Raw genomic sequence first — 12,649 nt, 5'->3', positions numbered from 1 at the left:
AAGTACCCCAGAATTTCTAGGAAATCAGAAAAAAACAGGAGGTTGGCATTCTGATCATTTTTTTCTGGCCACTGGTTGGATTCTGAATGTTGTTAGCTGCCCCATCTCAAAACACTTCTTTATTGCCTTCCAGTATTTCATACTCTCCTGGTTTTCCTTTTACCTTTCTGGCCATCCCTTCTCATCCCTCCCTTGATGACTCATCCTTCTCAACTGGAATATTAAACACTGGGCCCCACAGCTGAGACCTGAGCCTCTTTTCCATATCACATCCAATCCCATGGCTTTAAACACTATCTGTATGCAGGTGACTCCTAAGTTTTTATCCCCAGAATTCTCCTCTGAGTTCCAAGACCCATATATCCAATTGCCTGTTTGACGTATCCATGTGGATCTGTAATGGTCATACTTAACATGTTCAAAATGGAGCTTTGATTCATGCCTTCCCAGTCCTCGCCATCTCAATAAACCAACTACCTAGTTGCTCAGGTCAAAATGTAAGAGTCTTCCTTTCTTCCTCTCACTCACTCTCCCTCTACTCCCCTGTAATTCATCACCAATCCTGGGGAATTCCCTGGGGGGGGGGGGTGCATCAGTGGTTAGGACTCGGTGCTTTCACTGCCCAGGGCCAGGTTCAATCCCTGGATCCCTGGTTGGGGAACTAAGATCCTGCAAGCCGTGTGGTGGGGCCGGAAAAAAAAAAAAAAATCACTAATTCCGCCATCAAAGGTGCACCATCTCTCTCCATTGCTGTTCCTAGTCTACGCCACTATCATTGCTTAACTAGATTATAACTTATTCATCCATCTGAAGAAGACCCTTCCTTGCTGTGGTTACTCTTCATATCACTAGATTTCCTTCCTTCAAGGCACTCATCACAAACTGAGTTCCTGTGTGTGTACTGAATTTGTTACTGTTTCCACAAGCAGAATGTAAGCTCTGTGAGAGCAGGACCCTATCTTGTTCATTCCTTAAATGTTTATCGTAGGCCTACTAGGCTCTGATTCCTGTTGTACGTGCTGGGCGGGTGGAGGTGTGGTACAGAGAGAAAGTGTGTGGCAAGAATTGCCCTTCAAGTTTGAGAAGTACAGATATGGAAGGTGCATCTTGCCTGGGTCATAGACACCAGAGTGTTGGCTATGGAGAGTAGATGAAATTGTGGCTGATGACTTGCTAGAAGTTGCCACAGTGTAAAGTATGAAGCAGAGAGGAGAGTGTCATGAGACTGAGGGCTGGGGTCAGCTGGAATGACAGCTCCCAAATCCCCCAAAGGACCACAATATCCAGTGAAGCTGCTATGGCCCCCAACTGTCATCACAGGAGGTCCCCTAAGAAAATACTTGCTCCTAACCCCCATCTTAACACTCCATGATTAAAAAGAAGAGGGACTATAAGAGTCCATGGGGCTACAAGTTGGGCTACCGCTGGAGGAGTCTAATATGAGATTCAAGTGGAAGATGGACAATGCTAAGTCTTAATAATCAGAATGAGACTGAGATGCTTATTTCACATTTGTACCTCACATGTAGCCACAGATCTCTCAGCCAACAAGTGCATTATGACAGAACCAAAGGGAGCCCTGAGAACATACAGCAAGGGGACCCAAGCCCATCTAGGGCCCAGGGAAGGCTTCCACAAGGAAATGATGTTTATGCTGAAGCCCAAGGGGTCCCACTTCTCCTTTACACACACTTCATACTCCCCATTCCCAAACAGGCCAGGCCTTTTCGTCCCTTCCTATATTTGTACTCTACTTGCCTAGAGTGCTCTCTTCTCTTCCCCCCTGTTCAACCTGGCTAACTCCTATTTAACCTTTATGACCCAGCTCGAAAGTGAAGCCAAGGCCGCTGCCTCTCCCCAAAGGAAGATGAAGTCGGTCCCTCCTCTGAACTCCCACAACACTTGGGTACACCGTGTGGGTATTATGTGTGTACTCGCTAGTCTGCACCACCATGCTGGGAGCTCATAGTGGCCCAAGAGGCCAGTACGGGGCAAGCTCAATAGGTGTCAGCTGAATGAAGGAATGTAGGAATGATTTAATTTTTAAAAGGGGTTAGCGCCAAGCTGGAGGTAGGGGGAAATGTTTCACGGCAGAGGAGTGAGCTGAGCTTCTTGGAGTGCTGTCTTCATAGAACCGAGCCTGGGTGGGGCTGATGTAATGAACCAACCTGTCAGAAGAATCTCAGTAGAAAGTAGGTCAGTTTCTTCCTGTCTCTTTAAGAACTAGAGGCTTGATTTCCGCGCCTGCGCATTGAGAGAGTAAACACCTCTCTTTTTCACCCACCCCCGCCCTATCCACATCCTTATTGCCCCAACCCAGCCTCCTCCCATTCTCCCCTTCTTCGGGTGGGGTAATGGTCCGTTCCAGGGAGTCTGGCTCGTTCTGGAGGGTGGCGAGCATACAAATGGTACATTTCACTGCCTTCATTACCTTCCGCTTTTCGCGGCTTGTCTGTTCTACTTCCCCTACCGAATGAAGCTCAATAGGCTGGCCCAAAAGAAGGCGGGGGAGTCGGGTTGAGGGGACCGGTCTGAGCCGGTCTCCGGCGCAGGCGCACTGCGGATAAACAGGAAGCGGGAGGTAGGGGCAGCTGCAGAGGAGATCCAGGAGCTTCGGGAGGAGGCAGCGGGAGTACGAGGATTATCGGAAGGGCAGCAGAAGCTAACTGAGAACGAGAAAAGGAGCCTTGGCCATCTGCCTCCAGGGAACGAGAGGTCGCAGCCTCGGTCTCTGCTTAGGCTTCCGGCTCCCCAGCTAAGGCTGAGGCTGCGGCTGACAAAGGGCTCGCGCTGGTGCCGCCGCCCTTCTCATCCGGGCATTAGGGTCCCTGCGGAGAGGGAGGGGGAAGGGCAGAGGGGGAGGGGAAAGAGCGGAGGGGCGCGCGCTTAAAGCCGAGGCCCTTTTTGGGGCTCTCCGGGCCGGCGGCCCTACGGACGGAGGCCGAGGAAGACCTGCAGAGGTGGCGGCGGCCGGGGGCAGGAGGATGGTGCAGAAGGAGAGCCAGGCGGCGCTGGAGGAGCGGGAGAGCGAGCTCAACTCCAACCCTGCCGCCTCCGCGGGCGCATCGTTGGAGCCGCAGGCAGCTCCAGCCCCTGGAGAAGACAACCCAGCCGGGGCCGGGGGAGCAGCGGTGGCCGGGGCGGCAGGAGGGGCTCGGAGGTTCCTCTGTGGCGTGGTGGAAGGTGAGCGTTGTGGCGCGGGCTGGGCAAGAGCGTCCTCACTCCCTCTCCACCCCAGTAGTAATACGTTCTTTCCTTTTTGCGGGGGCAGGGGGCTCTAAAAGGGGGTTATTCCCTTGGGTCTGAAATTTGACCCTGCTGAAATGAGGGAAGAGGCGAGAGGATGGGCAGGTCTTTTTTCGCGTTGTGAAACGGCGTCGAATTTCCTCCTGGCTATTAACAAGCCTGACCCCACCCGCCTCGGGCTTGGAGCCAGGCATGCTCCAATGGAAGCGGTGTAAGGAGCCTAGTCTTAGGCTCTGAGTTTTACGTCTTTGTACCTTGGTATGTTGTTCTCTAGGGTGGTTTGTGTTCAAATGGAGAGAGGTGTGTAGTTTTGTTGTCCCCACCCTTTCGAAAAAAGACTACCCGTACAGGTGTGCTAGTTGTATTCCTGGAGTGAAGAGAAGCACTGTCATCTTACAGTTTTACAAATTCCTTTTTGCTTAGAATTTTTGTTTGTTCTTGTGTTTTTTTGTTTGTACTTGTGTTTTTGTTTGTTTTTTTGCTGGCCAGTCCCGAACCCCCCCAACCTTTGAAGATTGAGTTGCAGCCTAGAAAATTGCCCTTTGCCAACTACTGTGCCTTGCCTCTGAGGGATGAAGCTTTGACTTTAATAGTATCTGAGATACGGAATTTTAGTGACTGCAAAAGAGGTGTAAAAGTTCCCTTCTCACTTCCTTCCCATTTCCATTTAAAAGGAATGATGGACTTTTTTGGTGGTTGGGGAAAATGACCAGAAGATTGTATCACAGTTCATGAATGTAATGAACAAATGTTCGGCTGTGCATTCTAAGCTAAGCATGAATCAGTTTCATTATTGCTCTTTCCTGGAGTACAGCATGTATTTGAACTTTCTGAAGTATTTTGGCTGACCCAGGGTTTCTTAGCTGTATACTTTATTAGTTCTCCCCTATATGTGGTGGGCATAGGAGTAACACTGTAGAAAAGACTGGTCTTTATGAAAAAAACAGAAAGATGTGGAAAAGGAAAGAAGGATTGTCCTCTTGGTTGAGAGCTTTGGTACTCACGGAGTATTCATTTGAAAGATGGGTGGTGGTTATGCTATATTAGATAAAGTTTGATTGTAGGAGAGAACAGACTAATTGGCAGCTACCATGAGGAATGAAACGATTCAGCAAAGTTAACTGTCTTGCAGAGTTTTCGGGAAAACAGAATGGAAAACTGCCTGTGTATTTGACTGGAGTCAGTGTTTATGAAAACATGATTGCTTTGTTTGATTTATGCATTGATGTATATATAGAGCTAGAATCTGTGCTTTGTTATGTAAGATCTTGGGGTGGAGGGTGGGAAAGGAGTGCTGGGGGATTAGAAATTTTAGAGCTAGACTAAAGTGAATCTAAGGAAATTTGCCTGTCCATTACACCTTCAGTAATTATGGAGAAAAGTTAGTTGTGGTTTAGATCAGTTGGTTTGTTTTTCAGAGTAGTATTAAAAGGGAACTAGTTTACTTAGAATTGTCTTATCTGTCATCTTTTCTCCTTCCAATTCCTAGTATGTTTTCTTGGTGACTGAGCACCTGATATTTTTTTTGGTGTTCGTTTTGCTTTTCTTTCCCTCACAAACCTGTGTTGATTTTATTTATTTATTTATTATTTTTGAGGTTAATTTGTGCTTTTATTTGCCAGTATAATTTAACTACAGTGGCCTGCAAACTTTTTTGATCTAAAAAGTACATTTTACATCACAATCCAACAAACACACACACATATATATAATATGTATACATATATAAAAGTGAAACAAAAGTTTTGCTAAAAACATCTACCCTGAGTGTTAATTCTTTTTTTTTTTTTAAGACTTTTTTTAAACCAAGTATGAACTGCACTGACACATCATAATCACCAAAGCCCCCAGTTCATCTTAGGTTCAGTTTAATGAAGTGAATAGTGTTGCACGTTCTATGGACAGACCTTTGTTGATTTTAACTCGTGTAACAGCACTGCTTCCTCTGCAGTGCCAATTAACTAAAACCATGAACCTTACTCTGAAAGAGCAAAGTTAGGATTCCTGAAGATTAAAGTGTTAGTCACTTGAAAAAACAATTTTTTTTTTCATGTTGAAGCAGCTCTAAAGGAGAGTTTAGTGCCTACTACTTAAGAGAAAAATGATAATGCAGAGTGTTGTAGGAAAGCTATAAAGACTTGTGAAATTTACCTAATACTTTAAATCACCTGTAAGAGAGTAACCATTGAATTGTCCAGATTGAAAGTGCCACAGTTTCATGTATTAGTATGTAACGAATTCTTCTTTGGCCCGTCATTGTCTTTGTGGTGCAGAGTAACCATTCTATCTAGAGTGGAGCTTATTACTGTTAAGAAATTTTGGTTTTTGAGTTAGTTTCTTAAACTGTGTGTGTGTATGTAAGGAACATTATGTGTTCAAAACACAATTTGAACCATTTTTATGATACTCCTGGGAGGTTGTCCTTATCTCTTGCAGATGATTAGACTGAGACAGGTGGAAAATAAAGGTTAGGCAAGCTGTAAGGTGTGATTAGCACAAGCCACAGCTCTAAATACCAGTTTGGTGCTTATACCACTACTTAAGTCATCATTCTGCAGTTCTGTTTCTTGCAGTGTGCATTACTATTGCTTTGCCCCCATCTAGGATACTCTGGAGTGAGTCACGTTCTTGAATTTTCAGTTGTTCATATACATTTGCTCTGGAATTGAGATTGCTTGAGAGTTTCCTGTTTGGGCCAGTTCCAATGTTGAATTTGTTGAGTGTAGTTTAAGGCATTTTTGGGTCCCTTTTATAATTTTGGGAACCAAAAAAAAAATAAAAGCCATCATAAAATTAGATGAATCAGATTCTTTTCTAATTCTGTCCCTGGTTTTTTCCCTACCTTACTTGTTTTCACCCCTTCCCCCTCTAAAAGTGGTTTAACTCCCCTTCTAGGTAGTAATTGTTATTATTAGCAGTTTGTGGTTACTTTGCTTCCCCTTTCCCCACTGTAAGATTGAGATAATCTTTTTAAAAGTTAGATTTAAATATATTTAGTCTTTTTTGGCAGTGAAAAGAGATGATGTTTAGTTATTTTTAGATGACTTTATCACATAAATAATGTGTTCATGGTAGAAAAATCAGAAAATTTACCTAAGCAAAAAGGGAATTAAAATCACTGTAAAATATCACCCCAAAATACCTTAATGTTTTACTAAACATCCTTCAGATCTTTGTATATTGTACATATTTTTTACAAAGTGGTATTGTATGTATTGTAACCTGCTTTTCTCAGTAGATAGTTTATCACATTCTTATAATTTCATTCTTACTTTGGATCTAGGATTTTATGGAAGACCATGGGTTATGGAGCAGAGAAAAGAACTCTTTAGAAGGTAATTTTTTTATTATGTGAAGGAGAGTCTTAAACAATTAACATTTCCTTTTTTTTTTTTTTTTTAACATTTCCTTTTGTTTGAGGAAATACACTGAATAGGCCAGGTGCAGTTTGATGATTTCTCAGTTGCAGAAGTTACTTTACTTTGGTCTTTTTCCTCTTCTTCACCTAAGGCAGTGGTTCTCAAACTTTCCTGGGAAAGCTGGATAGGTTTTGGGCTCATCTGTCTTACTCAGAACTGTTGTATTTTTATTTAAGACTGTTTATAATATGTTGACATTCCTTATAGTATTTAATTTTTTACAACTCCACTGGATTACAAAAAAGTTAAAAGCTACTGCCAGAATATTAGATTTTTAAGAGACAGAGCTGCTCCAAGAAGAGGAAAAAAAGTGAGATTTACAGGTTATACATGTTGCCTGTTTATATACATGTAATTTTTTCTCCTCTTAAGGCTCCAGAAATGGGAATTAAATACATATCTGTATGCTCCAAAAGATGACTACAAACATAGGATGTTTTGGCGAGAGATGTATTCAGTGGAGGAAGCTGGTAATCTTTTTCTTTTTAATCCATAAATTCTGAGTACATGAAGAAAACAGCTATATTTTAAATGTAGTTGTACAAGAATTAAGTATTCTACTTTCACTTTGTAGGTAGTTTTCTTTTATATGGTTACTCTGTGTGTTAGTGCATATTGAAAGAGTAACTCTAACAATGTGTAGCCATGGTGTGATTTACAGGTATACCAGTCTGACTTCACCTGTTCTGTGGTCATAAATTGTGCTTTTTAACTTCTGCCAGTGGACTAAACAGTGGGCCATTAGACAAAGAGGTGCTGAAGCAGGGCTAGGCCTAGGGCAAGGCAAGTGAGGGGCCTGCCGGCAGTGCAGATTTTAAAGGACTCCAAAAATCAGTAATCAAGATAAATAATACTTTATTACCCATTTTTTAAACCAGAACTAATGCAAAAAATCCACGAACAAAATACCAAAATTTTAAATAAAGATAGGGTTAGTACTACTGATCCTTTTGCTTCAGACTCAAGTATGGCTTGGTCTTGACCACTTGATTTCTGTTACTGGTCCTGTCTTTATTTAAAATGAAGAAGGGCCTCACCTTAGTCTGGGCCTATACTGAAGTGAAAAGCCATCCTGAACTATCCTTGTTACATGTGTTCTTATGTCGAGTTAGTTACATAAAGTTCATAAATAAGAGAAGTAAATTAGACAAGTGGTGCTTTTCTTTGGGGACTTGAGTGAATGGGGGAACATTTTCATACCTTGAATTAAATGGTAGCTAACAATATATCTGGTTACAGAGCCCAGTCAAGGCACTGAAGGCAGAAAGTTTTCTTAAAATATGAAAAGCAATTAAAACTCGATCTAGTGTTGTTGTTTACTACTCTATATAACTTAAGTGTCTTCAACTTGATTATTTTCTGGTGTTGCTGGTAATGAAATTTAATATGATCAAAATATAGTCAAATGACTATCTTGAGATACCACTGAAAGTTATTTAAAGATATATCCTGTGGTATGGAATAGTCAATTTACTTAGGAATTATGGAATTATGACATTATGGAATGTCAATTTACTTAGGAAAATTGTCTTTCACATTTTAGAGACTTAAAACTGTGATGAATATTTTTCTTGTAGTTACAAAGATGTCAAGATTGTTAAGGCCATCACTTAACCCTGGTTCTTAAGAACACATTTTTCTTTTTTTCCAAATTATAAAGTTGCTATATGTAGATGTATTTATTTAGGAATTCCAGTTGTACAGAGACAGCAAAAACAAAAGCATACCTCTCAAATACTATAGGAAATAAAAATGTTTTGTATTCAGTAAGAGAATTGATGCTTAATTCAGTATTTTTTTTTTTTTTTTTGCGCTATGCGGGCCTCTCACTGCTGTGGCCTCTCCCGTTGCGGAGTACAGGCTCCGGACGCGCAGGCTCAGCAGCCATGGGTCACGGGCCAGCCACTCCACGGCATGTGGGATCTTCCCGGACTGGGGCACGAACCCGCGTCCCCTGCATCGGCAGGCGGTCTCTCAACCACTACGCCACCAGGGAAGCCCTTAATTCAGTATTTTTGAGAAATGGCAATGCTTTTATTGAGTTCAGGGTGACGTTAAATCTCATCAGGTTTGTGCCATTACGTATTGTCACATTGGACCTGACAATTTTGTAGAATTTAAGGGACTTTTTTTTTTCTTGACTCATTGAAAATTGGAGAAAATAACCTTCAGTTTGAAGGTGAAGGCTCTTTTAGTTTTTGTGGTGCTTTCTTAAATCATGGACTCTATTCTTTAGAGCAACTTATGACTCTCATCTCTGCTGCACGGGAGTATGAGATAGAGTTCATCTATGCTATCTCACCTGGATTGGATATTACCTTTTCTAACCCCAAGGAAGTATCTACATTGAAACGCAAACTGGACCAGGTAATTTCCTTACTTTTTCATTATTTTTCCCTGAATCAGTACATGAAACTAAAAGTTTTCTGAGTTGCTTTTATGATGTAAAAAGGAAACCAAATTCATACTACTTCTTTGTTTCCGTACAAATTTTTTTTAACTCTTGATAAGAGGAATATTTTCTAAAGTGAGTCAGAAGAGCTTTACTGGAGGTACCATTGCATCTCAAACTTCAGTTTGCATAAGAACTGCCTTAAAACAGTGCTTAGAAGTGATGCTTAAAAGGGTTCTTATAGGCTCCATTCCCAGAGATTCTTAATATAGACTTGAGGTGGAGACTTACCTCAGATTCCAGGAAATTCTGAGTGGTCCAGAGTCACATTTCCAGAAACTCTGTTGGGTGCCTGACTGAATTTCTGAGTGAGGTTATAGAAATAGGTTCACTCAGTTATATGGACAAGAGATGTAATTCAGTTTGGACATGATTGGCTAGTTTCCCAAAATGAGAAGAAAAACTAGGTAAACGTGTAAGCTGTTGGTGAACCTGATTGGAGTCTAAATTCTACTTAACATAAAAGCTGCACATGTTTTTTGGTAAAGTAAGTGTGCTGTTTTTTAAAATATATATATGTTTCTTTTTTCTTTTTTTTTGGCCATGTGGTATGCGGGATCTTAGTTCCCTACCAGGGATCGAACCCACACCCCCTGCATTGGAAGTGCGGAGTCTTCACCACTGGACCGCCAGGGATGTCCCCCATATATGTTTCTTTAAGCAAAAGTTTATATTGGATTTCCCTGGCGGTCCAATGGGGACGACTCTGTGCTTCCAATGCACGGGGTGCGGGTTCGATCCCTGGTCAGGGAACTAAGTATTATTGGTGAAAATAAAATGGCTGGTAGAAAATTTAAAGTAGTTTGGGAGGTTCCTGGCGGTCCAGGGGTTAGGACTTGGTGCTTTCATTGCTGGGGCCAGGTTCAGTCTCTTTTCGGGGAACTAAGATCCCACAAGCCGTGTGGTACGGCCAAAAAAAAAAAAAAGAAAGTTAAAGTAGTTAAATTTCTGTGAATAAGCTTTTAAAAGGTTATTTACCTATTTGATCATATTCTACTATGTTGGTCTTTCTGATTGATGGCCTAGGTTTATGTGCAAATGTGCAAAGAAATTAATTAGCATCAATGTATCTTGACTGGAACAGGTGACTTGGGTTTGTCATGTCTTAGAGTTTATTTATTGTTCACGGGTTTTTTTTTTTTCTGTTTGGTTTTCTATAGTTGGCAGTGAAGGAGGTAGAAGGATAAGCTGCATTATAGAAGCTTTGTTAGACATACTGGCATATTGCATTCAAACCCAAATGAAAAAATGGGTCCCACAACTGTCTAGCTGTTTAACATAGAAAATATAAAGGCAGTGGCTTGGCATTGAACATTCTGCTAAGGAAAATATTTGACTTTTAAGTATAACTATTAAGTATATACTTTAATATTTGAAATCCTGTGTTTTTTACTCTGTAAGATGAGCTGGTAAAGCATCTTGTTTTTTTTTTTTTCTTTTCCTAGGTTTCTCAGTTTGGGTGCAGGTCATTTGCCTTGCTTTTTGATGATATTGACCATAATATGTGTGCAGCTGACAAAGAGGTATTCAGTTCTTTTGCCCATGCCCAGGTCTCCATCACAAATGAAATTTATCAGTACCTAGGAGAGCCAGAAACTTTCCTCTTCTGTCCCACAGGTATTGTATATAATAGCTTTATATTTAACTAGTCTTTTTGAAATATATAAAGGTATAATATATAAAATATAAAAATATATATAAAATATATAAAGGTATAATAAAGGTAGGAATTCTTTTTCTAGAAGATATTTCGGCACATCTTAAATTGGAGAGATTTTAGGGATTAATAAATGACAACTGAATAGGCAAAAGATTTTATGTATTTTTTTGGTACTGGAAGTATATGAACATTACATGTTCAGGATTAGAGGAGGGGATAGTATTATAAAAATGAAAGCTAGAAAAAAGCAAATTTACATTGCTTTTAACTTAGTCACTTCTCATATCCTCCTACTTGTTCCTTTTTTCTGCCCTTGCATATCTGTATCCCTTTTCATTCCTCCCACTCCCATCTGGGCTCTTAACTTCCAGTAGTCAGCATAGAAAGCTTAATAATTTTTTCTCCCTTTTTCTTTTTTCCCCCCTCTCATCTCTCCCTGGTTCCTTCCATTGAAAATGTTTTTTCTCTTTTTTTGCCTCTCAAAATTCAGCCTATAAGAAAACTTCCCTAGGCTTGACTTCTTGTTCAGGAAGAGTTAAAAAAGTTCTAAGAAATTTTAGACTGATTTATTTAACTGTGTATATGTCTGTCTTAGAGTATTGTGAGCCATGAACCTTATCTCAGTGGTCTGATACTATGTGAATACTCAGTGTTTAATAAGATCATACTTGGTAATTACTTAATTCACTGCAAATTATAATCAATTGTAGTTGAGTACTAATAGCCAGGAGCCTAACATTGCATTCTTTCTATTATGATATTATGAATCCAGTCTGTTTGGCCTCTTATTGTAACTGAGAAATGTAGGCAATTCAGAATTATGTAGAAAATGCTAAAAATTCTAATTATTTCTTTAGTAAACTTGTATTTCTGGTGACCATAGGACCATAAGGATTGATCTGTCCTAATACTAGAGGAAGAATATCAGATTTTATGATTTGATTCTTTTTTTTTTTTAAGTTGAGTCATAAATGAACTACCCACTTGAGTTTACTTCTTTTGGGACATAACATGGAGGCCTTTTATCATTTGGATGAAAATAATTTAGAATTGGTAGACATTTTTATCCCTATTCAAAAACTCATGACCATTTCACTCCTGACTGTTTTACTGATTAATTTTTCCCCCTACATTCAGAATATTGTGGCACTTTCTGTTATCCAAATGTGTCTCAGTCTCCTTACTTAAGGACTGTTGGTGAAAAGCTCCTACCTGGAATTGAGGTGCTGTGGACAGGTAAGTCTTAAAAGATTTAGACAGTAAAACTTTTAATTAACTAGGACCTTGGGAGTTGGTTGTTCTGGTTAATTGGATACTTTTATTTATTTTTAAAGTTTATTTTTATTTTTGGCTATGTTGGGTCTTGGTTGCTGCACGCGGGCTTTCTCTAATTGTGGCAAGGGGGGGGCTGCACTTTGTTGCAGTGTGCGGGCTTCTCACGGTGGTTTCTGTTGTTGCGGAGCACAGGCTCTAGGTGCGTGGGCTTCAGTAGTTGTGGCTCTCGGGCTCTAGAGCGCAGGCTCAGTAGTTGTGGCGCATGGGCTTAGTTGCTCTGCGGCATGTGGGATCTTCCCGGATCAGGGCTCAAACCTGTGTCCCCTGCTTTGTCAGGTGGATTCTCAACCACTGCGCCACCAGGGAAGCCCCTAATTGGATACTTTTAAAAAGCTGAGCCTTGGGCTTCCCTGATGGCGCAGTGGTTGAGAGTCCGCCTGCCGATGCAGGGGACGCAGGTTCGTGCCCCGGTCTGGTCTGGGAAGATCTCACATGCCGCAGAGCAGCTGGGCCCTTGAGCCATGGCCGCTGAGCCTGCGCGTCCGGAGCCTGTGCTCCGCAACGGGGGAGGCCACACAGTGAGAGGCCCGTGTACTG

The 12,649-nt window shown here is 41.2% G+C and overlaps 1 protein-coding gene across 1 annotated transcript in view; it reads left to right on the top strand.

Moving 5' to 3' along the window:
* Positions 1-2,430: 2,430 nt before the first annotated feature.
* Positions 2,431-12,649, top strand: part of OGA (O-GlcNAcase) — a 28,696-nt gene continuing 18,477 nt past the window's right edge. Inside the window, exons 1-6 of the mRNA XM_024734837.1 lie at positions 2,431-3,183; positions 6,530-6,581; positions 7,038-7,135; positions 8,902-9,032; positions 10,563-10,734; positions 11,915-12,013. Coding sequence (XP_024590605.1) covers positions 2,985-3,183; positions 6,530-6,581; positions 7,038-7,135; positions 8,902-9,032; positions 10,563-10,734; positions 11,915-12,013 — 751 coding nt within the window. The 5' untranslated portion in view covers positions 2,431-2,984. The remainder of the gene's footprint in view (positions 3,184-6,529; positions 6,582-7,037; positions 7,136-8,901; positions 9,033-10,562; positions 10,735-11,914; positions 12,014-12,649) is intronic.

This window comes from Neophocaena asiaeorientalis, unplaced genomic scaffold (assembly GCF_003031525.2).
Source record: "Neophocaena asiaeorientalis asiaeorientalis breed wild unplaced genomic scaffold, Neophocaena_asiaeorientalis_V1.1 scaffold240, whole genome shotgun sequence".
Classification (NCBI taxonomy): domain Eukaryota; kingdom Metazoa; phylum Chordata; class Mammalia; order Artiodactyla; family Phocoenidae; genus Neophocaena; species Neophocaena asiaeorientalis.
This window is presented reverse-complemented; position numbering and strand designations above follow the sequence as displayed.